Here is a 23,764-nt window from a genome sequence, read left to right as displayed (position 1 = left end):
CCACAGCCAAGTGGGAAATGATCCTCGCATCTAAAATGTTTCCTCCCCTCTCTGCTGTTCATTCCTCTCCTCCTTTCCTCTCTCCTGTTGTCTTCAACTCTCCTCCACACTCACCCATTTTTCTTCTTCTGCCCCCTGGATCACCTCCTTCCTTTCCTCTCTTCCTTTCTTCCCCAACCTTTTCTGTGTCACTGCTTATCAGCTGATGGGAATTTTTCATCCATTTCTTCTCTCCCCCTAACCCTGCACCTTATTCCCACCGTGCTTGCTTCATTCTGCAACTCTATGGCTCTCTATTCATAATACAACCTCTCTTATAGTGGTAGAATATATATATATATATATGGTTCTTCCTCCTCCTTCTCCTCTTCATCCTCCTCCTCCTCCGTACTGCTGCATTATTCAAACTGAGTGCTATTTGGAATGCCTTGTGTTGTCCCTGAGTACCTCTCCTCTCATCGCGCTCCATGGAGCACCACCTCCCTGAAAAACCCGCGACTGCACCAGACACACACACAAAAACACACAAGCAAGCATCAGGTCAGGCCACGGTGCACACGTACACTCCGTAAAACTCGTGGATCCACGCACATCCATTCGAATCCTTTACAGCCGGGCGTTTTCCTGCACACGCCGAGATGAATGTAAAGAAGTTCTTGCAATTGTCATGTCGCACATGCTCCTTCTCTTTTCTTCTCTTTCTTCCCCAAATACCAACCTCAGGGGTCCTCAGAGATCACTCAAGCAGCAGCTGCAGGCAGATGCAGGGCCAGACTACAACAGAACAAGGCGTCTTTTATTCATAGCTACCAGCAGCACCGAGCAGAGGCGCCTTCAACCGCAGACGCCGCAGCCTTACAACACAAGGTTCTGCACCGACGACAATAAAAAAAGACAAAAAAAGGAAGAAGAAGAAACATCCCTGCATATTTAATAATGAAGGAAGGAAATACAAAGAGATGCTGGAAGATGCTACTTGTTTAGTGATGTGTGAAAGTAAAGCAGGAGGAAGAATAGTTCACGGAGGTGAGATGTGAGAAGATGGAAAATGTTGCCGGAATGAGCAATCGTGTGCGTTTAACATTCTTTACATAGAAGAACTTTATATAAAATTACATACATATACACTAGGAATGTACAATAGCAGATGCTTCTGCAGTTATATTTGTTCTAACATATAGTATCATGTCAACGCACCTTATCATGAAATAGTTCTCCCTCCTTCTGCTGTGAAGTTGGACATTTTAACATGGGTGCTTATGGAGATTGACTCACTTCAAGGGGACGTTTGAGGAATTACAGTTTTTAGCACTCGTGAAACACGTCAGCGTTTCACTTTCCCGGCACCGGAGGTTGCTGCTTGTTTTTAACTGTAACCTTGCTGTCATTTTCTCCATTACGAAGACTTCAGTAAGGAAGTCAAGTTCGTGTCTATCATGATATCATTAGCAATATCAGGGCTGGATTTAAATTAAAGCCAATCCCCAAAACATGTTTAATAAGTTTAAATATTCTTCCAGAAAACAAAAATCTTTGGGTAATCCCAAAATATGTTCCCCCATGTCTCCACCAACCCACATCTTAGAAGTGTTGCTGTACTCTGAGGTGATCGATGGAGTGTTAAAATACTTTAAATTTCCTCCATGTTGGGCTACTAGTTACCTTCTATCCTGCTTTGAATATTTCTTCCCATTGATCATCTGTTTTTATAATATTTGCTTCCAACTCTTCCAAAATTGTTGTGGTTGGATTCATGTTGTAGCTCTTTATACAATTTGTCTCTCCCCCTGTGAATGTTATTAATAATTCCATAAATCCAACATTAATTAGATGGTGCTTTACAGATATTCTCCCACTCCTTATGTGTCTGAATGTCTGAGTTGTAAAATGTATAACTGATATCTGGTAGATTAAATTCTTGTGTTGAATGACTTCAAGGTTTGTTGTGTCCATCTATTATATCCTGCTTCCATCATAGATGTTTTTTCATGGTGATGACGTGTATTTAAGGTGAGTATTCAAACTGTTCGGAGAGAGACAGAAAACCTTCTGAGCTGCTGTTTCTAAAACATGTTGCACTTTAAAGCGGCTCTGTGTGGTTTGGCAGTTGTCTCCTTTATCGAGTTTTCTCTTTTTTTGGCTTCTGCGGCACCTGAAAATGTTTCCTTCCTGTGTCTTTACCTTCTTATTTTTTTCCAAACCAGCTGTGCAAACGATCTACAAGGAACACAACTCAAAGATATGACCTATGAATGTTCTTGTGAAGTCTAGCGGTAGTGGTGGCACTGATGATGTTTCCGGGGCAACTGGGTTGAAAGTCTTTTGCATTTTTCATGCTAAATGTCTTTTTATAGCCAGTTGTGAGGATGCAAACGGTGAAATGGAGTTACTGACGTCAAACAAGGCAAGGACACGGAATCAGTGATGAGTTATATTTACAGCAAATATTCATATGTCGACTTTTAGCAAGATTGTTTTCACGTATAACTGGAAAGGAACCAGGAGAAATCTTGGTAAGCTATTTGGGTAGCAAAATGGAGAAGATGTCGCTGAAGCCTGACTTTAAAAAGGAGCTCACAGTGCGCCCACACAGTCATTGTCAACAGTAACCACAGTTCAAATACGACAGAACTAGTTCTTGAAAATGATGCAAGCTCGTAGCAACTGACAAAATCAATAAAAAGCCCTATTTTTGTAAACTCTCCACATGCATCAGCTAAGGGGGCTCGCTCACTGTTTACCACTCTAAATTTGAATCTGTAGCCTCAAAAAAAATCATTTCCTAATCATCTCCCCGCAAAATATCAACGGGAATTTCACTTTCCTGCCAATACAGGAGGCTTGTTACAACACCCAGGTGTCATTCAGCCCAACTCAGGTCCGTCGATGATCCACGTCTTTGCCAATATTTGGATTAAAGAAGAAGCAGGACTATCAACAAAGGGGTGGCCAGTGCCTCATATTTTTGGCATTTGCAATGATGACTTGTTTTGACACATGAAGACTGCCATAGCTTCGGCCACGGTTGCGCCGATCTGCAATCTTAGCACTAGATGTTACAAAATCTTACACCCTGTACCTTTAGGTTTTCCTCTAGTTCTACTTTTCTTACATAACTACTCTGCAAAGTTACTTCCAAAGTTCCATGCTTCATTCATTTCAATTCTATCTTCTTCATGCATTGCAATTCATCCAAAACAAAGCTGCCGTTCTTATAAATAAAGGTTTTCCACTTGACAGCAGCGATATGTTCTCCAAATATGGTGACATTCAAAAAACTGCAGAGCTGAATCTTGTAGGTACTTTAGCCTTTGTTTAAGGACATCCCTGTCATCTGCAGACCTCTCCCTACTAACCTATAGACATGTCCCAGACTGCCAAATATAAACACATGCAGTGTGCAGTCATATACAAGCTGCAAGACCATGACCATGCTTGTGCACGAATGTGTGTGTGTGTATTTTCTGTGTTATTGTGAGAATTATTTTGCCTCAAGAAGACAAGAATTTGAGATATGAGGTGTTTGTTCATCGTGTTTACGGTGTGTGTGCATGTTTACTTGTGTGTTTTACGGTCCACTGGCATTTTCCCCTCAGGCTTGTACAGTACTGTTTACTTTTAATACATGCACTATTTCCTGCAAGATCAAGATTAAATATATGGGATTAAAAAAAACACACACACACAGTAGACTCATTATAATATCTGTACATTTCAGAACATGCAATAACGCCTCAAGATGACCCACGTACAGTACGACTATTTCCCTGAGCAAAAGGCCATGTTGGGCCATCTTGGCTCATACTGCTGCAGGTTCATCTTCAGAAGCTTTGAGTAATAAATGTTTACATGAGGGCTCTGGCTTTTGTCAAGCACTCTTTTTTATAGGATTTTGCGGTTTGAGGCTTTTTTTCGTGCTGGAATTGCAAAGGCTCCTTCACCGGTAACAGGGTGCAGATCACACAGACTTTATTTGGTAGACACAAAATAACCAATATTTCTAAATCCACACACAAAAGGATTGACTACAATTAACAGCAACGTTAAATAATTAACAGCTGCAGAGGAAACACATGTTAAATAACCAAATGTTAGATTTCTTATGTAACCTCAAACACAGCAGAATACAGTAGAGGTGGTTGTGTGGTAGGTAAAGACATCACAGTACATCACAACTTCATGTCTGATAGATTTTCGTGTTATTTAAAGAATTGTAATAAAAACCACAAACTGTCCAAACTGTCCAGGCTTCACTCAGGAAGCATGAGTAGGCGTGCTGTTTTTTTGAAGACCCACACAGTGCACTGGCCCCAGATCAGTCAGGGCTTTGGTGTTTTGCTTGATTGTTTACCACTGTTACTCAAAAATGGAAACGCTTTATGGAGAGTGGAGTCAGAATTTTGCTATTGCTCAGCACCTTGTCATTTCAAAGTCATGCCCAAGCAATTTGGAGATGATGGCAGGAGTCATAGTGAGAATACTGTGATATAGATCAGTAACTGAAAGACACACGGATGGCTTTTAACGTCACAGCTCATCCAGAGTTAAAGTTAAACCCAATGGCTGCAATCGTGCTGCTGCTGTTGTAGTATTGAACACATGCGTACAATCTTGCGTCTGCTTTTTTAACCCGCAGTCCAAGGTGATGCAAGTGTTATCATGCCATTTTCACAACCTCTTGAGCCACTGCAACAAAAGGTATATCAGCAGCTATAGGCCATTTGTCTTACTGACTGTGACAACAAAAAGCAATTACTATAGTACCATATGTGTCCCATGGACAGTCTGCAGAATAAATTGCTTTGATAACCAGGTATCCCATAATGTAAAGTTCAGACTGTTTTCATGAAAGGGTGACTATAGTTTTTTTTTTTTTAATTAACATACTTTGAAACTCAATTTTAAGATCATTGATAACAGCGTCTGTTCTCTAGTGTGACTGTTTTGGCCATGGAAGCGCTCTCTGTGGAAATTACTGCAGATATTTCTGTCACAATTAATATGTTTAATCGTTTATTTAGCTTTTATTTGGTTTAGTCTAGTATCACTGAGTGGTTCAGGAGGGGACCCAATTGCAGACATAGACTTGATTGTATGAAAAGTATCTTAACGCATACGGCAGGTGTTTGAACACAAAAAAGCACAAATAAACAAACTAACAAAAAGACGGCTGGAGATCCAGGCAAAAAAAAGAATAACAGGCAGACAAAGAAACACAGGAACTGAATAACCAGGTGTAAAGGTGACAGCTTGTGGTTTTATGTGTGAGACTTTTTCTTGGTGACCTTGCTGGCTGTCAACCTTCATGGTTGCGGGTTGGATTGTGTTATCTTTGGACAAAGCCAGACCAGCTTTTACCCCTTTATTTAGTCTTTATGTTCAAGCTGAGCTATGCTCTCACTTCATATTCATCCTGCAGACATGAGAGTGGTATTGATCTTCTTATCTAACTCTCGGCAAGAGAGCGCACTTCCGAAAATGTTGACCTACATAAAACCATATGCTGAAAAACACAGGATATGTGTGCTTCGCTTAAAGCGTCCTGGATCAAATCGTTAGTCGCTGTGGTTCTTGTGATAATCTTTTGATCTTTTCATTCTGACCCTGACCTAATGAGGTCAGAGGTCAGGCTCAGCAACAAAGAAGTAGTATGGATTTATCTTGTTCAAGCTCACTTAGGAGGGCAGATGTTTAAACCCAGGCCTTATGTACAAGGCAACAAATTGGATTCCTCATCTCACCAGAAGGGTTTTTATCCATTGATTGTTGATCCAGACCTATAATATGTTCTTCACTGTAAATAAATGTGATCCTGTGTCATCATCATGTTGCTCTGATTGCTTCTGTCTGTCTCAGTGCAGTTCTCTCGGCTTTTTTGAATCAATATAAAATAGCTTTATGGTTGTGGGGAATTCTTCAGTACATTTTCGAGTATCTCCCGCTTCCCTTCTATGCCTCTTTACTGTCAGTTTAGCTTATTTACTCAGTACCAAAGCCAGTGTATAAGATGTCATCATTAAGAGCATTATGATACTTCTTCCTGCCTCTGCACTGCTCCATATCATTTCCCCTTTTTTCCACTCCCCACTTCTTTTTTAGGCCTGTCTTTTCCTCCCTCACATCACTCTGCCCTTATTTAATCCACCTCTTTCCATCTTTAACGGTGTTTCTTTGAAAGCCGCAGACAGAGGAGTGCAAATTACATCCTGACACCTCCGGTTAGCCCTCATCCCACACTGTGCTTTTCATTGGATACATCAGGTACATCAGCCCCAAACCCGCTGAGCTTTTTCTTAGAGAGGAGGCTGTAGACCAGGTGTTCACAAATCATCTGTGAACTTTTTTTTATTAGAAATGACCCACCTTAATGTCACATTGCAATTCACAAGTTTACAATGTGGTTCACTCAATTCCAACTGTAATTGTTTGATCGTTGTTTGATTGTTTGATCTTCAGCTTAAGCTAATTAAGCTGACATCAGCTCCATGTTCAGGTCATGAGGGTTGACTCTAGATTTTTCCAGCTGACTCATTTTAAACAGAATCTTGTTAAAGGCGTAACAGTTACGGACTTTATGGCCACATGCATCACGCTAAATGAAACTTCAACCATGGTAAAATGTCATCATCAGTTGATGAGTCACACAGACGACATGGAAATACAGAGCCGGCATTATCTCTGGTTGCTTAGCTTATGTATTTGAACTTTAACATTAACCAAGGTGTTTGACGAAAAGTAGACTTCCAAAATCCAATAGAAAACAGGACTAGCCTTAACTCTAATAGCATCTTTCACACAGTGAATGTCGTCATTATTTAAATTGTAACCCCACAATCCATCCATCCATCCATCAATCAATCCATCCATCCATTTCCTTCGGTTAGTCAGGGTCTGTTGGCAGTGCACCATTGCCTCAGACTTGGAGGTGTTGATTCTCATCCCAGCTGCTTCACACTTGGTTGCAAACTGTTCCAGCGCATGCTGAAGGTCGTAGTCTGATGAAGCCAACAGAACCATTTGTCATCTGTAAAAAAAAAAGCATCAATAGAGGTGAGTACCAACTATATCAAGCTACCACCTCTTGTACCAGCTCCAGTTCCTTCCCTTCTCAGCGAGGTGACATTCCACATGTCTAGGACCTTCAATGCCAGGAGTCAGCACGCCTGGGCCCCTGCCTTTGCCTGCTGCCTGGCTTAAAAAACACCCGACCTCTATGCCTATCACTGTGGGTGGTGGGCTCCTGTGCCTCACACTCCAAGCAGGTGGCAATGGATTAATCATCAGTGACATAGTTTGTTATTTTTCTTTCTTTCTAACCATCAAGACTGATGTGTAAATCAGGATGGTCATAATGTAGGTTATATAACATGGGATGCTATGCTAATTTTAGATTCCCTTGGCAAAAAATGGGTTAACAGAGTAAAATATTATTTTTAAAAACTGACTCCTGCAGCATGTATTTCTGTATTTCTTCCGGATCCAACCCCCAAAGTCTGAGGCAACAGCATATTCTTCACGTCTCCTAAGCTAAGACTTGCATCACTTCACTGTTGATAGAGTGTGTGCTGCTTGTGTTACCACAGCCTGGGTTTGATAACGGACCGACCAGATGTGACAAAAGGAAGGAAAGGGGGGGGCAGAAAGAAGGTGCTCTGACTGCAACAATGCCTCTCTAACGACACACTGCCTGCCAGGAGTTAGTGTGTGGCGGCGGCTATACCTCGTTCAACTGCTGCGGCTTGCACGTGTGTGTGACATATTGTAAATGTTCAGACATCGGAACTGCAGTGAAAGGTGTATGCAAGGTGTTGCAAGTGTGTAAACATGATAATGTTTCATCAGACTGTCCTTGCCACAACAAGACAAAGTCTGCCGTGAACACACATACAATTAAATGTGGCACTAAAGGAATATATTGTATGAGTGTATGTATATATATATATATTTAAACCCAGTTACAGTGTATTAAAATGTATTCTGGCAGTCATTTTATGACCTTGTGGGTTCTGCAGCACAATGCAAGAGGCAGTTTATGCCACTCTGCAGCAGCAAAGATGAACTAGAACTACTACGTAATGGTTTATAAAGTTATGCTCCAATATTCTTACTTCTGAAAGTAATTGTCGAAGTAACTAGGGGTCCTGTGCATAAAGTTTCTGTTTCAAACTTGTCTGTTTAAGGTCCTAGTACCATGAGTTAATATAGTATGTTTCCCCCCCCTGAAGTCTTTGTTGCGACATCATAATCCTTTAAAACACACACCAGGATGTGGCTGCTTCACCAGTTAGCCAATGCTTGATGCTTGACTTCCTGCACCAGTTTCTTGTTCGCTTTGGCTCACTGCCATTTCATTCTGGGCAGCGCGGCATACACTCAGCCTCTCTAGCCTGTGTGAGTGTGTGTTTGCAGCAGACAGCTGCCTATGTGGGAGCAGATGAGAGCCCTGACATTCCACCCAGCAGTCAATGTGCAGGCCAGAAAAGCAAAACAATGTACTAAAAGCATCTAAAAATCTGCAGAGTGGGGGCAAAACAATGTACTAAAAGCATCTAAAAATCTGCAGAGTGGGGTGGCCAACAACAATAAATGCTATTTTTGGGCAATATATGTATAAAAGAGGGTAACGACTGCCAACAAAAAGCCTACATTTTAGATTTAGATAGATAGATAGATAGATAGATAGATAGATAGATAGATAGATTACTTTATTCATCCCCGAAGGGAAATTAGGTATAGAGACTGTCAAAAATTGCTGTTGCCGACTATATTTCAAGTTGTCTAGGCCGGGTATTGGGTAAAGTTTTCAACTAGAAATAATCATGCCTCGAATAAACCTCATAGGCTATGATACTGCCAAAGAATAAATAAATATAAAATTGCTTACATTAAAAAAGCAGCACTGTCTTTTTTTTAAATATGAGAGCAGGTATAGTATGCAATGCAGTTTTTAGTGACTAGAAAATATAATTCAAACCAGTAAACCTGGCAGAGATCTGAGAACCTTTATGGTGAGTTCCTGTATTCACAAAATATTATTACATTTACATTTCAATACATGCCACAGATGTAAAAAACTGAAATGCTAATCCTTGGTATGAGCAATCCGGTCCTTGTGCAACCAAAATGAGAGTTGAGTGTCCGTATTAAACCTGCTGCCACCACAGATAAGTGAGCTCCAAGTTTCATTGCAAATGCCAGTTGGGTGCCAGATATCACCAGCAACCATTAGTCATTACTGTAGCCATTAAGAGAGTGGTTCCCTTAAATCCATGACATCTGATCCATTTGTCATGTTGTCTTTGCATTAGATAGATCTTTGATAGAAGTTTGTTGCCACAGTCTGTACAAAGCCTAACATATGTACATAAATAAACAGATACATTAAACACCACAACATAACCACAAAAATAAACATTCAATACAGATCATTTATACCCATAGCTCTCCACTCATGGTGGCTACCCGCTATGTAGAAAGAAGGGACAAAACTCGCTGTAGCCTGCAGACTGTTGAGACTGAATTGTTGCATATAAAATCAGTTTTTTAAAAAAATGCACATTAGCTCATTTACATTTGTGTACTAGATTCAATTGCAGCATCAAAAAATGTACTCTGCTTGATGCTTTCGAAGTAGCACTGAGTCATTACATGATTTACTGTAACCAAACAACTCTGTAAGTGGAAAAGGTACTCATGCACTCCGCTGGCTGACATTTTATATCTGAGATAACACCACAACCAATAATAAACTTGATTGAGTTATGCAATGGAAATGGAAGTGTTTGCGATAAAGATTGACAGGGTTGGTAAGAAATCAGTGGTATCATTGTTAGATGATGTCACCGGTATGTGAAATACTTGTTGTGAACCTCAATTAAAGATACTTTAGATGATTGAGGGATCTTGCGGTACAGAGAATTAGAGGGACTAATATATATATGGATGTTATCGGTGCACTGGATCTCAAAGAACAAGGTCAAACTATTAACAAGGTAATGACAGGTTCTTCCATAACATGGGTGCATAATGTACCGCTGTCACTTCATTACAATTTATCTTATTAGCTATTTTTACCTCTTTCCATAATCAATGACCTATTGTAGTGTGTACTAGATGGATATTACTTTATGATACAACACATATCTATGTCAGTTTGTTGATGGTGATGGACTCCTTATTAATGTACAAACCACACTGTCATTGGGTTAAAATGGCTTCCTTTGTGCATGATGAGTCAAATGGATGTAATGATTGTATGGAAACTCGATCAAAGGATGTTGCGGAACAGCTGCCACCCACAGCATCTCTAATTGCATTATGTTCATGCATACATTTCTGACATTATATAACACAAAAGTCCAAGCAACTTAAACTAAGAAAACATATCATTGGTCCAATTCTGGTCCTGGCTGAGAGAACCGGAGTCGTGACAGAACAGGAGCTGGGCAAGAAGGCAATGTAACCAGCAATGTTACGTTAGCTAACGGGAAATTCTTTTTTTTCACTCAGTTTTTTTATTTACATAAAAAACCCAAACACACATACAGTACAAGGGCTCATAGACATGCAAATGTGGAGAGAGATGGTGGAGCGATGGGCAGCCAGAGAGCAGTTGGGGGGTTTGGTGCCTTGCTCAAGGCTCATTCCACCAGGAATTTTGGGCCCCATGACAAAAACAAAAATCGGGCCCCCTCTGTGCAGCTGTTGTCACCACATCTCTAGGACCTAACTGTCCCATCAAAAGCTTTACATAACTCTAATCAAAGGCTTGCAACTGTTTTGCGTCTTGTAGTTCAATACTAGTACTAGCAGCACAATATTTACTGCTTGTGATTTGTACATGTCTGCATACAGTATGCAGTGCAGTTCACTATTTGATGCAAGATTAAAAGCCGCCATAAAAATGTGCTAAAGGCTTTTTTTTATTCACAGTATCATTGTATTTTTATTGTAAAATTTCAAAATTAACATTAATGAAAAGACTTAAAAAAAAGAAAAGTGAACAAACTTAAAAGATATATTAAATTTTCAATCCTAATAAATTAACGTCATCCTCTCAAAACAATGAAAATTTTTGAACTTAGCTGCACATATGTCAACAATATTTTTTGGGGCCCCTGTCAGTCGTGGGCCCTTGGAATTGTCCTAACTTTTCCCCCCTAGCCTATATGGCACCACTGCATACAGTACAAATACAAGGCTCATAGACATGCAAATGTTTAGAGAGATGATGGAGTGATGAGCAGCCAGAGAGCAGCTGGGGGGGTTTGGTGCTCAAGCTCATGGAGGTGAACTGGCACCTCTCCAGCTACCGGTCCACATTAGATGTTTATTTCTGGTGTCATATTAGATTAAAGATTAGACAATACTTTATTCATCCCACAACTGGGAAAGTCACTTGTTACAGCAGAAAGTGTAATATACACACTTTATATATCATGCCACTTTTTATGCCACTCAGTACTTATCTGTTTCTGAAGGTTTTTGAAGGTTGATTGTTTTTTTCGTGGTTGTTGTGTAGTTATAGATACTTCTGTCCGTTTCATTTCTGTCTGTTTGTTGTGTTTTTGTTTTTTGTTTTGGCCTCTTCTACTTTTGTTTTTCTATCTTGCTGCTGTTTACAAGTGAATTTCCCCGTGGTGGGATAAATAAAGTATATATCTAATCTAATCTAATCACTACAGAAATAGAATCAAATAAAGGGGCAAAAAAACAACAAGTGCGGACAATCCACAGACAAGTGTACAGATTTTCAAAACAAGTACTAAGGTAGAAAATTTCAAAGTAGTGGAATGATAATAATATTGCACATGTATGATTTTAAACTACGACATGATCAGGTGACCCTACTGTATGAAATATTGCAAAGGAAAGTGACCATAATATAAATAATATTACAAAAGTAAGTGGGAGTGACCAAGATGGATAGGATCAGGAATGAGTACATCAGAGGGACAGTACATGTTAGGGGTTTTGGAGATAGGCCAGACTGAGATGGTTCGGACATGTCCAGAGGAGAGATAGTGAATATATTGGTAGAAGGATGCTGAGTTTTGAACTGCCAGACAGGAGGAGGCCTAGAAGAAAGGACCAAAGAGGAGGTTTATGGATGCAGTGAAGGAGGACATGAAGGTAGTTGGTGTGAGAGAAGAGGATGCAGAAGACAAGAAGGACAAGAAGAAGAAGAAGAAGAAGAAGAAGAATGATATAAATAAGCATATATGCATCCCGAGGACCCGCAAACCGGAACCAGTTTCAGTTTTTCTAACCCCCTAAAATCTTGCACAGCTTTCCTTGAGCCTGTCGTGGGTCCGATATAACAGTGCGCCACCAGGCCGCGCCACTGCGCGCATGTTGGATGCGCTCTCTCTCTCTCTCTCTCTCTCTCTCTCTCTCTCTCTCTCTCTGTTCTGACGTCACCAACCTGCAATTGAACGAATGAACTAACGAGCCACCGAGTCCCCAACCGGAGCTACCGGGAGGCAGAAGAAGAAGGAGAAGAAGAACCGTTTTTGCAGAGTCCGTGAGTCCCCCCCCAACACCCACCCACCTTCCTTCCACCTTCACCGCCAGAGAAACGGGAGGAAGGTCCGCCGTGCTTTTTGTTTTCTGGGAGGAATCAAACGATGCGTTAACACTTCAAACGATCCACGAGAAAAAGAAAAAACCGTTACCGTGATTTAACGACAGAAAGAAAAAGAAAGAGAGAGAGAGGACGGACGGACATATCAACACCAACTACTACTACTGAGAAACGGTTACCGTGTTTTGTCGGTGCCGTGGAGCAGAAATTTAAATGTTTTAACGGAGAGAGAGAGAGAGAAAGAGGGAGCTGCCCAGAGAAGGAGCGGAGAAGAAAGAAAGAAAAAGAAAAAGAAAGAAACGAGGATTTGTTTCATTGAATCCAGCTTTTTTTATTATTATTATTATTATTATTGCCTTCCCCTCCTCCTCCTCCTCTTCACCTCCTCCTCCTCCTCCTCCTCCTCTCTCTGTCTGTCTCTCTTTTTTTTTTTTTTTTTTTTTTTTTTCTCCTGCCGTGGATCCCGGTCTCGGTAACGCTATCAAGCTGTGTTCTCTAACCATGGGATGTACTCTGAGCGCAGAGGAGAGGGCGGCTCTGGACCGGAGCAAAGCCATCGAGAAAAACCTCAAGGAGGACGGTCTGACCGCGGCCAAAGATGTTAAACTGCTGCTGCTCGGTAAGATTCACCTCAGCCTCCCCCCTTTTTAAAAAAGCAAAAAAAACAGTGAAGGAAGGAGACATGAAACGCCTGGTGGTGGTGTAAGGTGTGGTGTGTGTGCAAGGGAGGAAGGAGGGAGGGTGGGGTGAGAGATATCACTGAAGATGGTGTTGGGATAAAATATGCACACAATCATCTTATTACACCACCACCACCACCTGCTACAAGTTGGATTGGATTCATTATAAATTGTGCAAAAATCAAGATGTGTGTAGGCAAAAAGGTGGTGCTGGTGCTGCTGGTGGTGGTGGTGCAGGAAGGGTAAAAATGGCAGTAATGCAGCAGGCAGTGCAAGTATCTGTGTGACTGTAAGTTAGAACAGATGATAGATGGAGGTAAAAAAAAAAAGGATGTTGAGGAAGAAAGGGTGCAGCCACTTTCTCCATCTTTTTTATCTCCTCCTCCTCCTCCTCCTGCTGCTGCTCCTGCTGTCCTTATTCACTTAGGGTTTTTTTTTAAGAGGCTGATTCTCCATTTCTTTCTCTCTTTCTCCCGCCCCCTCCACCCTCTCTCTCTCTCTCTCTCTCTTCCTCTTTCACTCTGTCTCCATCTTGCTCTCTCTCTCTCGCACATATACTACACCCCCCCCCCTGTTTACATTGTCTCCTTGTCTCTTCTCCCTCAGGGGCTGGAGAGTCAGGGAAAAGCACCATCGTCAAACAGATGAAGTAAGTCTCTAATAAGCACGGTCTAATAACCCTATAGTGTGTGTGTGTGTCTCTCTCTCTTTCTTGCACACACACACACACACACACACACACACACTTGTACACTGCATGCAGCACAGCGGAGTGTGTAGCCGCTTGCTGTAGCTCGATAACACCTTTAACCCTAAGTGGCCTTGTCAGACATCTGCCCAGAGCGTCACGGTTTTGTTGAATGTTTGATGTTCTAACGCGGTGGCGGAAACATCTGTCGGATTGGGTGTGGGTTCATTGTTTTATTGCTGTGTATGCATGGAAATATCACGTGTTTGCCGACTTTTAGTCCAAGTCTGCTTTTTTTTTCTGCATTAGATTTTGAGGTGTGGCCTCCACCAGAATTATAATTCCCCCCCCTCCACGTTAAAATCAATTTAAACTCACTTTCCAGCCGCATTCACACATCATTGGCTTTTAGTGTCGTGCGAATGCCTCGGGGTCGGATGAGACATCCTCAGCTCCACTTTGCCACTCTCTCCCTCTCCACGTCAGTGATCTCAGGTGCACGGCTTAATCTCCGATCAGGCACTTCTGCTGCATCTGCTGTCCGGCTTTAATGCCGCCGAGATGGCACCTACTGTAAGCTGCAGCGGTGTGATATAACGTGCAGGGGTTTGTGTTGATAGTAGAGAGAGAGAGAGAGAGAGAACTAGTCGATATTTTCCACCTACTTTAACAAAAGCGTACGAAGATATTCCCACACGAGTCACTACTACTCCCTTCAGGACGTAAACGTTGAGTTTTAATCTACTTCTGTGGCCTTACAGTGCTGCTGTATAATCTATGAATCCACTGGTTCTCAAACTGTGGTACGTGAACTCCTTGCGGTGGTGCTTGTAGGTAAAAAACATACAATACTATCAAAATACTATGCTGGAATGTCATTTTAAAATAAAGTAGTCCCTTTCATGCAGGTTGCATGCATCCGTGATTAGTTATGAGCTCAAACGTGACGCTGACTGATTTAAGCAGAGGTGAAATTAACGGTTCAGAAATGCTGCAACCTTGGCTCCAAACAGGAAATACTAGAAAGAGAAGTGCAGATCAAGAGTAAGAGTAACACTTTAACGCCAAATTAGCTCTTGTTCTGCTCAGGATTCAACAATAATATGTAAAAAAAATGGTATAACCTTTTCTAATATTACAGTAAAAGGATGTTAGTAGTGTTGATTCCATGTTTACGGCTGCTGTTTTATTCCATATTTTAAAATTTTACGGGGAAAAATTGCCAAACCATGACAGTAAATGACATGCCATAAAATATTACGATGTTTTGCTGTACAATTCACAGTCTCTAATATAAAATGTGATTTTATTTTTTCATGATTTCCAGGAAAACACAGTCATATACTTCAAGGCATTATTTTTACGGTATTTTACCATCGTGGTTTGGCAGTTTTTCTCTCTTTGTGAACTGTCTGTAGCTGAACAGTCGATTGTATTTTTAACTGTTGTCACGATAGTGGGGAGCAGAATACTTTCTGGTGGTAAGAAGTTTGAGAAACGCTGCGTTAATCGATTTATTTCAAGGTTGTTTCTCTTGCGAAAATGCCCCAAATTCTTTGGTTTCTGCTTCTAAAATGTGCAGGTTTCCTCTGTCTCCTTTTGGAAAATGAATATCTTCTTGGTTGAAATTGTTTAAGACATTACAAGATGTCACGTTGGGGTTCAGGACGTCAACATTTTCTTCATTTCACTGATATAAATGCGCCTCACTCACAGACTTTATGGCTCCATAAGTTGCCCACTTGCTCCTGCGGCCTATATCACCTTCATGTAAACACCATGTGACCTGTTTGCTGTGTCAGTGTCTGTGATGGTCTACTTATTAACCAGGGCTCAAGTCCATTATAGCTCTGCTTAAATATCACCACATACTCCTTCTGTAGGGACTTAATATGTGGCCGCGGTAGTAAGCAGTGAGTTAAGTGTCTTAATTAAAGCTATCTCCTTTTTTCCTCCTCCTGTAATGTCCTTACGGTGCGTCTGTAGGGACTTATCTGTGGTGCACACATATGATACTTTAATAGTATTTTCGTATTTACCATATCACTGCAGTAATCCTTTAATAAGTCGACTTTAGTTCTGCTTTTAAGATCGGCTGGTGCATCAATAGTGCACTCGGCCCAACCCCCCCTCCTGCAAATCTCATTTCATTTCATTTTATCTGTAATCCTGTCATGACACACACACACACACACACACATATATATATATATTCTTCTTCAATCTCCTCTGCTGCGTCATTTTCACAGACAGCCAGAGTGTCGTAGTTTTAGCCGATAATAGGCTTCGGTTGTGGTCGTATGCTGACATATCACATGAGGGCATGATTCAGTGGCTCCAGATGAGCCTGTTTCTCAGCTGTTAGTGGTCACTCCAGCAGCACGACACATTCTGCACACTGGCTGACCAACGCTCCCAGTGGGTTCATTGAATATGTGTGTATATATATATATATATAAATATATATATGTAGCAGGCCGTAACCTTTGGAGCAACTTAATTCACCAGAGTGTCGTAAATCACATATTTATGTCACTTAGAGTGACGCATATGAATTTTAATGTTCTGTTGGCTGTGTCAGTCCATACATTTGTAAGTGTATTATGCTAATATTGCCGATAAATAGCGACATTATGCGACGATATCGCTCCTTTGCATGCATCGTTACCTGCCGCGCTTTATCGGCGTATACGATTACTACCATTATATCCATTTTCCAGCATTTCTCTCTTATCGTTTCATCATTTCACCTCCGCGTTTCCGTCGTCTGATTACAGTCTTGGAGCTATCCTTTTGCTCATGCGTATTCATGAGTCGACGGAAATGCATCTGTCAGACAATATTGTCTGTTAATTGTTGCCAAACAAACGTTTGATTTAATACACTCTGTGCAACAAACAGAACCTCCTCTCGCTGAGGTGTATTGACCATGAATGATTTGTCAGAAGCCTCACAGTAGCCCTTTTACAGTCTCGGTATACTCTCCTGTTTCCTGAAGAGCATCCAAGCAGCGGATATCGCCCTTACTGCTTTGAACATCTGGGGCGTACTTGACTCACCAGTTTGTGTGTGTGTGTGTGTTTTCTTCAGAGAGGAGGAGATCAGTGGATGGAGCTGCAGTGTGTGCCGCAGCTGTGCATGAGATCTCAGTCAGTGGGAATAAGGAGTCTATTACCACTCTGTACAATACAGTGGAAAATTACTGCAACTGTGCCCACCTCAGTGTGCGCTACTCTCTGTTCTGTAGCTTCTGTTACAGGGAATCCTGAGGTTACATTTAATACTGTGATATATTTTTTAAAACCTCATGGCCACTTGCCTCTAGTCATAAAGCAAAAACATGATCAATAAATAGGAGGGCATGCACACGGTTACTGTTAATCCCTTACCTGTGCATGCCGTCGTATCTGTCTAACAAGCTCTTTCTGTCCAAACCGTAACCAGTTTTGTCTTTCCCGCATGCAAATGTTTCTGCAATTTCTGAAACAGGAAACTTAATTTGAAACCTTTCCTTCATTTGAATTGAGAGAATGGTGCTTTGCATCAGTGCCAAGACGCCACAAAACCTTTGCACAGAGAGTCGGTGTCGTGCCACCATCACCGCCCCTGAGATCCCCAGGCTGAGCAGAAGATGCGGTGGCTGTGGTGGAAGTTTGGTTAGTGGGTTTTGGGGTGGTTTTAACGGGCGTAAGAAATTTGATATCTAGATTGTTGCTCTCTGCGACGTACAGCAGATTTGTGGACTGCATATTCCCGTCCAGGTTTTTCTTCTTTCTGCCGTTCATTCCCAGCGACGGGCCTCAGCCACGGTTTAAACCCGTGTCCGTGGGTCCATTTCGGGTCAACTTGCATGTTTAGTAGGCTTCCTTTCAGCAGATAGCAGCAGTAGCAACCAAGGCGGTAAACACTGATCGAACTAAGGTGTTTACGGTCGGTCGGTCATAGATCTAACTGCATAGACCAATCAGAGTCTACCGCAGTGTGGTCTTGAAAACAGGTCTACTGCACAGTGTATGTCACAAATTCTGGCCAACTTCTAACAAACAAACTTACAACAAATCACATGGTAATCTTTTAAAAAAAGATAATACCTCATAATCAGGCATTTAATACTTTTTGGGTTTCTTCGTGGACACCCAAAAATGGCTTTACCAGACGATACATGTCGCGTCTTCCCAAATTCTCCTTTTTGAAACCCCAATTATTATTTTGTTTCTGAGATAATGAAATCACAGGGTGACGATAACTCATGATGAAGCACAGATAACGTCTCATGTGGGGGAGCACAGGTGCATTTGGGCGTGTGTGTGAGTGGATTACAGCTGTGCACAGATGAGTGACTTATCAAGGTGTGCATCCACATCACAGTCTCGTAAAGCTGCATCTGTAAGATGAGGAAGTGGAAGGACTGAGATGACTGTGCAGAAACATGTGTGTGTGTCAGTGTGTGTGCATACGTACCTATCTGTGAGTGTAATATTTAGGCCGGCAACCCAAGAGACTTGGTCATGTGTGAACAACATATCTCTATCTCATGCATAAGGCTGTGTGTGCGCTTGTGTGTGTGTGTGTGTGTATGTCTGACACCATCTGTTTATGGCGCCTGTGTGTGTGTTTTGACGTGTGCAAAGGTTCTCTCACTGCCCAGCTGGCAAACTGACCTCTCCAGCAGTGCTCGCTCTGTGTGTGTGTGTGTGAGGAAAAAAAATAAAGCAGTAATATTCATGTAGGATATGAAGCCACCGCCTGGCACAGCCACAAAAAAAGTAGGGAGAAAGATTAACCACACACACACACACACACACACACACACACACACACACACACTCCTCCTTTGTACTTTTCTAATTATGTGGGAGCTGTTTGCTCTCTGGCCTTAAAGGCTCTGCTTCAGCACGGAGTTCTATACGGGCAAACTGTAAAAAAAAAAGATGGGTGTAATTGTGCCAGGAAAGAAATAATGACTCCTGGTTAATGCATCCGGTAAGTTTTTATGTAGAAGTTTAGCTCATTAGGAAGTAATAGCTTGCTTGATTTGTTACTAAACAAGCAACTAAATGCAGCTTCAGGATCTATGAACACACACACGGGTCGACAGGCTCCCTCTCGGGCTGTTTGCTGCCGACTGAAACAATTGTGGTCTTTACATAAAGTTCATGACAGCTTAAACGACATTTGAACGTTCTAGATTAACCGAGAGACAGAGAGCATCACTACACCGACGGGGAGGTCCGGCTACGTTGCATGTAGTAAATGCAGGTGATACACAGAAATATAGATATTGTCGTCGTCTGGTTTTGAAAATGTTTGCCAAAGATGAAAATCTACCGTATTTTCCGGACTATAGAGCGCACCTGAATAAAAGCCGCACCCATTAAGTTTTAAAAAATAAAATAAAAAATTACATATACAAGCCGCACCGGACTATAAGCCAATATAAAACCAATATCCAGATTGAGAAATGAGATATTTACCGGATACACAGAAAGATTTTGTACCCTAAATGTTTATTTACATACCTGAACTGATCCATGGATTCATTAACGCCAAGCTTACGTGCAGCACCTCTGTTTCCTTCCTGGAAAGCCAGATCGACGCCTTCAACTTAAAAGCTGCATCATACGAACTTCTTCGTGTGCTTTCCATGATGAGGGGGTGAGGGTGTGAAAATAATTCGCTGTCAATAATTCGTCGTGCGTGTTGTGTTGCATGTCCTGTTAGAGCACTCCCTGGCGGCTGAAGAAAAATCAATAGAAAAGCCTCATCTTTGTATAAGTCACATGGTTCAAAGCGTGGGAAAAAAAGTAGCGACCTATAGTCCGGAAAATACACTAACTATTATATTGGCACAGCTACATAAACGCCCCCAAAAAGAAACTATACATTACAAATAATCTCCACTCATAGTATTTTCCTTTTAAAATCTGGAAATTGCTCACCTTTGTTGTTTCACAGCTGGAGGTACACTTTGTTTCTACAGCAGCCCAGAAGGGACAAACCAAACCCTGGCTCTACATAGGACATTTAGCATTTTTCATGGGTTTCAGGGCCACTGTAGTTTCTCCGTCTTGCTCGAAATGCGAGGATTCAGCTGGTCGCAATCCGTGTCACAAAATGTGTTGAAGTCTAGATGCCACTGAATTCTGAACACTGGACCCTTTTTTTTTAAAGGAAGGAAAGTTGAGAGGATGTGTTGTTTGTGTGGCTCTGAGAAGGAAAGATGAGTGAGTTCATGAAAAAATGCATAAGTGCACTTCAGCAAACTGAAGGTTATAACCAAGGACCTTCAGAAATGTACTTTCTTTCAAAGTATGTTGCTGCTGGCCTTTCTTTGTGTTGATATTAGTCCAGGGGTTGATGTCATTTTGATAAACACATGATTCATTGGTTATTTTTTTCAATACACACATCATGTTCAGCATACTTGTCATGGTTTGTGCTACTTAGTCTGCAGAAACAGTTATATAATAGCTCTGGGAGGGAGCGCCCCATGTAGAAAAAAATAACCCTAATGACAGCAGACATGAGCGTTATCTCGACTTGAGCTTTCAGAGTACAATAATAATGAGAAATGTGTGTGTGTGTGTGTTGCATTATATTGGAAAGACATGGCTGTTTACCAGACAAGGGTAGAAGTAGGGTTGTATCATTGTAAAATATGTGTGGTTTTGGAGCTTTGTTCATACGAGGAACCAAGTGTTAGTGATATCTCTGCCTCTCTGGAGCTGGAGTCACTGTTAAAATCTATTCTTAGTCTTAATTTCAATCCGTTGCGTTTGCATTGGATATGTCCATAAACCACCCTTGGGCTGCAGAGAGGTCTAGGTATTTTTAAAAAAAAGAAAAGAAAAGAAGTGAGCACAGTGAGACTTCCTTCTTTAGGCCAACTGACTGCAAGAGGAGTCGCACAATGACTGATTAAATCTCCAGGTAATTTCTCTTTCAATCATTAACAGTCTACAACCCTTATAAAACTATAAAGACTGTGAACACAAGACGTGATAGGATGAAATGCAGTTTACAGGCACTGAATAGCAGCAGGTGACCTCTATTGCTCTTGCACCAGTGTTGATTTGTCATTTCTTCATCCTTGTTTATGGATGCTTAGGATATCCCGAATGTTGGGTGACTACTTTTCTTAAACACAAGCATTACTTGTCAAAGTATAGCCCCTCCAACAGCTTTCCAAAAACAGCTGTGCTCAGGATTAGGCTATTTAAAATAAAGTATTAAAGCACCATTGTGCAGAAATGTGTATTTTTTGCAATTTAGTGCCCCCCCCTGTCCCAGCGTTCAATACCCTTTGTGGTAAATATGGACAGCTGTACACATGTGAGTGAGTTGACAAGTTTGCTGACAGCTAAACATCAGCCAGTCCATCAGTCAAAGTCAGTCCAAGATTTACTTTACTTCTTTCTTGTTATCACTCTTCTTAGTTTCCTCCATTAACGTCCTCTTCGGTCATTTCACCTCTTCCATTATGTCCGTAGAGGCCGCTGAGCCTGGTTACATTGTCAGCTTGCCCAGCTCCTGTTCTGGCACGACACTGGCATTTTCCCATGCCCTGGGCACCTTTTCATGAGCGATATTTTATCTACCATCAAATGGCTGTTGTTTTCTTTGTTTCACATCTTGGTTCTGAGTTGAGATAAAATATTTTCCATGGTATCTTTGCTAGAAACGACTATTTCACAGCACATACCGAACAGTGCTTAAGGTGGAAACCTTACACCCTGGTCTTGCAAGACATTGTGTACAGTTTTGAAAAGGATTTCACAAGCTGTAGAGGTTTGACACTTCCTAAATCTATTAAAGGCCTTTTGGGGTCAACACAGGAAATGAAACAACTCTGTAATCATGATATATATTTTGTTTGAGCGAAGAAACATTAGACCCATTCAGTCAGTCAGTTGCTGTGTGTGGAATATAAAGCTCCTCGCACTCTTTTCTTCAACTCTGGGTTTCTCTTTCACAATGTGTGTGTGTGTGTGTGTGTGTGTGTGTGTTTGTGCCACGCTGACATGATCGGAGGCGACCGGCCGAAGGGAGAACAAACGCTGTCCGTCCCTCACGGCTGCACTGCTTCCCACAGGCCGTTCCCACCGTGTGAGTGCGTGTCTGTGGTTTCTCTAGAACAGGAGATAATTAAGTTTAAGCTCCACAAGAGGGGAATAAAAGGGGGGAAGGGGAGGAAGATTGAGGGGGGAAGAAAGGGTGGAGTTTTGTGCAGAAAAGCAGAGGGGGGAGAGGTTGAAGGGACACAGAAAGGGAGTTTTAATGAAGGAAAATAAATGCCCAGTGCATTAAAAAAAAAAAAGAGTGCAAGTGGGCGAACAACTTGATAAAGTGGTGGATGTGAGGATGAAGAGAGGAGAAAAAGCAAAGAGTTAAGAGGGACACACAGCAGAAGCAACCAGGGAAGAAAACTGAATTGATGTGGGAGAATGAAAAGAAACAGGAGAGGAGAGAAGAGGGTAAAAGGGAGGATGAGTGTGAATGAGTGTGAATGAGGCTGGGGAGGTAAGAGGAGGGAAGAAGCGAAGCCATTTTGAGAGAGTGAGACTGACAAGTGAAAGAACATACTCTCAATTATTAAGCAAGCGAGAGGAAGTGAGACAAGGATAGGTTTGTCAAGGACAGAGTGCAAAGGGTACTCCTTTTCTGGACTCTGTTCTCCTCGATAATTATTAGCCTTCTGTTCCCGGGATGGTTCAAACACAACGGGGTGAAAATAGAGTGCAAAAAAAAAAAAAAGAAAGAACCCGAGAGGGAAGGGGGCACTCGTGTTGGCACCAAATCAAGTCTTGCATGAAGAGGCAGTCTGTAACTGGTCGTCTAAAACTGTCCGTCAGCCAGCCAACCTTCATTGGTTAAATATAGCCGTGGGCTTTCTCATCACTGGAACGATTTGATTGGCTGCCTCGCCGAGCTGTTAAGTAACAGCAAGGTGCCGTGTCGTGATAGCCACGTTTGCCCATGTGCATTTTGTTTATGAATGCTATTTGCATTTTGTCAAATTACAAAACTTTATCAGGGGACGCAGACTTCGCTTCCAAATGAAGAAACCTCCACGCCTTCTTCTCCTTTTTTTTTTTGGTTAACCCTCTTGAACTCACGTACACCACTCTTTCCACATGGTACACATCCCCACGCTGTATTTTTCAGTCTTTGCATAGTCAAACCTTTTCAAACATTCTTTTTATTGTTTTCACAGTATAACAAAGAAATACAATTACATGCCTCGAACAAACATGTCAACTCCCCACCCCCGGTCTTTACAAGTTTTCAGATTCTTGGTTGGGTATCAGGTTAGCGAGTTCCTTATATAAAATATATAGAAATTTAATAATATTAAAACAAACATAGTTCTGTGATGTAAGTACTGCAAAGCACTACTGTTTACATGTCCCCAGGCTCTTCCATTACATGAGACAAATCAGTCCTCGATACATAGCTAATAAAGGGGTCCCAGATCTGGTGGAAATTATGTTGTTGGTGTCTTATTGTATATGTAATCATCTCTAAAGGGAGAGTTGAAGACAGTTCAGACAACCACCTCTTCACACTTGGGCTACTGATGTTTTTCCAAGAGAGAGTCAAACCTTTTAGAGTTGGTATTTTTTTTGTCTTTGAAATATTTCAGCTAAAAGCAACACAACAAACAGAACCTGTTCAGATGTGTTTAAATGTTTGAGCTGTGAAAGGTCATCGGTGCCATTTAAAGCAACATTTGCCTTGAAATTGGTGTTTTTTTTGATTCAGAGCAACACATGAGACATAGCAGCCAGCTAACATTAACTTACTAGTCCAACA

General features: G+C 41.5%; 1 protein-coding gene and 1 pseudogene across 3 annotated transcripts in view; one reads left to right on the top strand and one right to left on the bottom strand.

Moving 5' to 3' along the window:
- Positions 1-8,712: 8,712 nt before the first annotated feature.
- On the bottom strand, positions 8,713-8,868 carry LOC113744261 (uncharacterized; annotated as a pseudogene).
- A 3,525-nt stretch (positions 8,869-12,393) lies between these two features.
- LOC104933705 (guanine nucleotide-binding protein G(o) subunit alpha) overlaps positions 12,394-23,764 on the top strand; it is an 89,350-nt gene continuing 77,979 nt past the window's right edge. Inside the window, exons 1-2 of one of the 3 annotated variants that reach the window (XM_027272653.1) lie at positions 12,394-13,202; positions 13,870-13,912. In XM_027272653.1, the coding sequence (XP_027128454.1) occupies positions 13,085-13,202; positions 13,870-13,912 (161 nt within the window). In that variant the 5' untranslated portion in view covers positions 12,394-13,084. The remainder of the gene's footprint in view (positions 13,203-13,869; positions 13,913-23,764) is intronic. The other 2 variants (XM_027272654.1, XM_019256204.2) reach the window with 2 other exon arrangements.

Source organism: Larimichthys crocea, chromosome XXI (assembly GCF_000972845.2).
Source record: "Larimichthys crocea isolate SSNF chromosome XXI, L_crocea_2.0, whole genome shotgun sequence".
NCBI lineage: Eukaryota > Metazoa > Chordata > Actinopteri > Sciaenidae > Larimichthys > Larimichthys crocea.
This window is presented reverse-complemented; position numbering and strand designations above follow the sequence as displayed.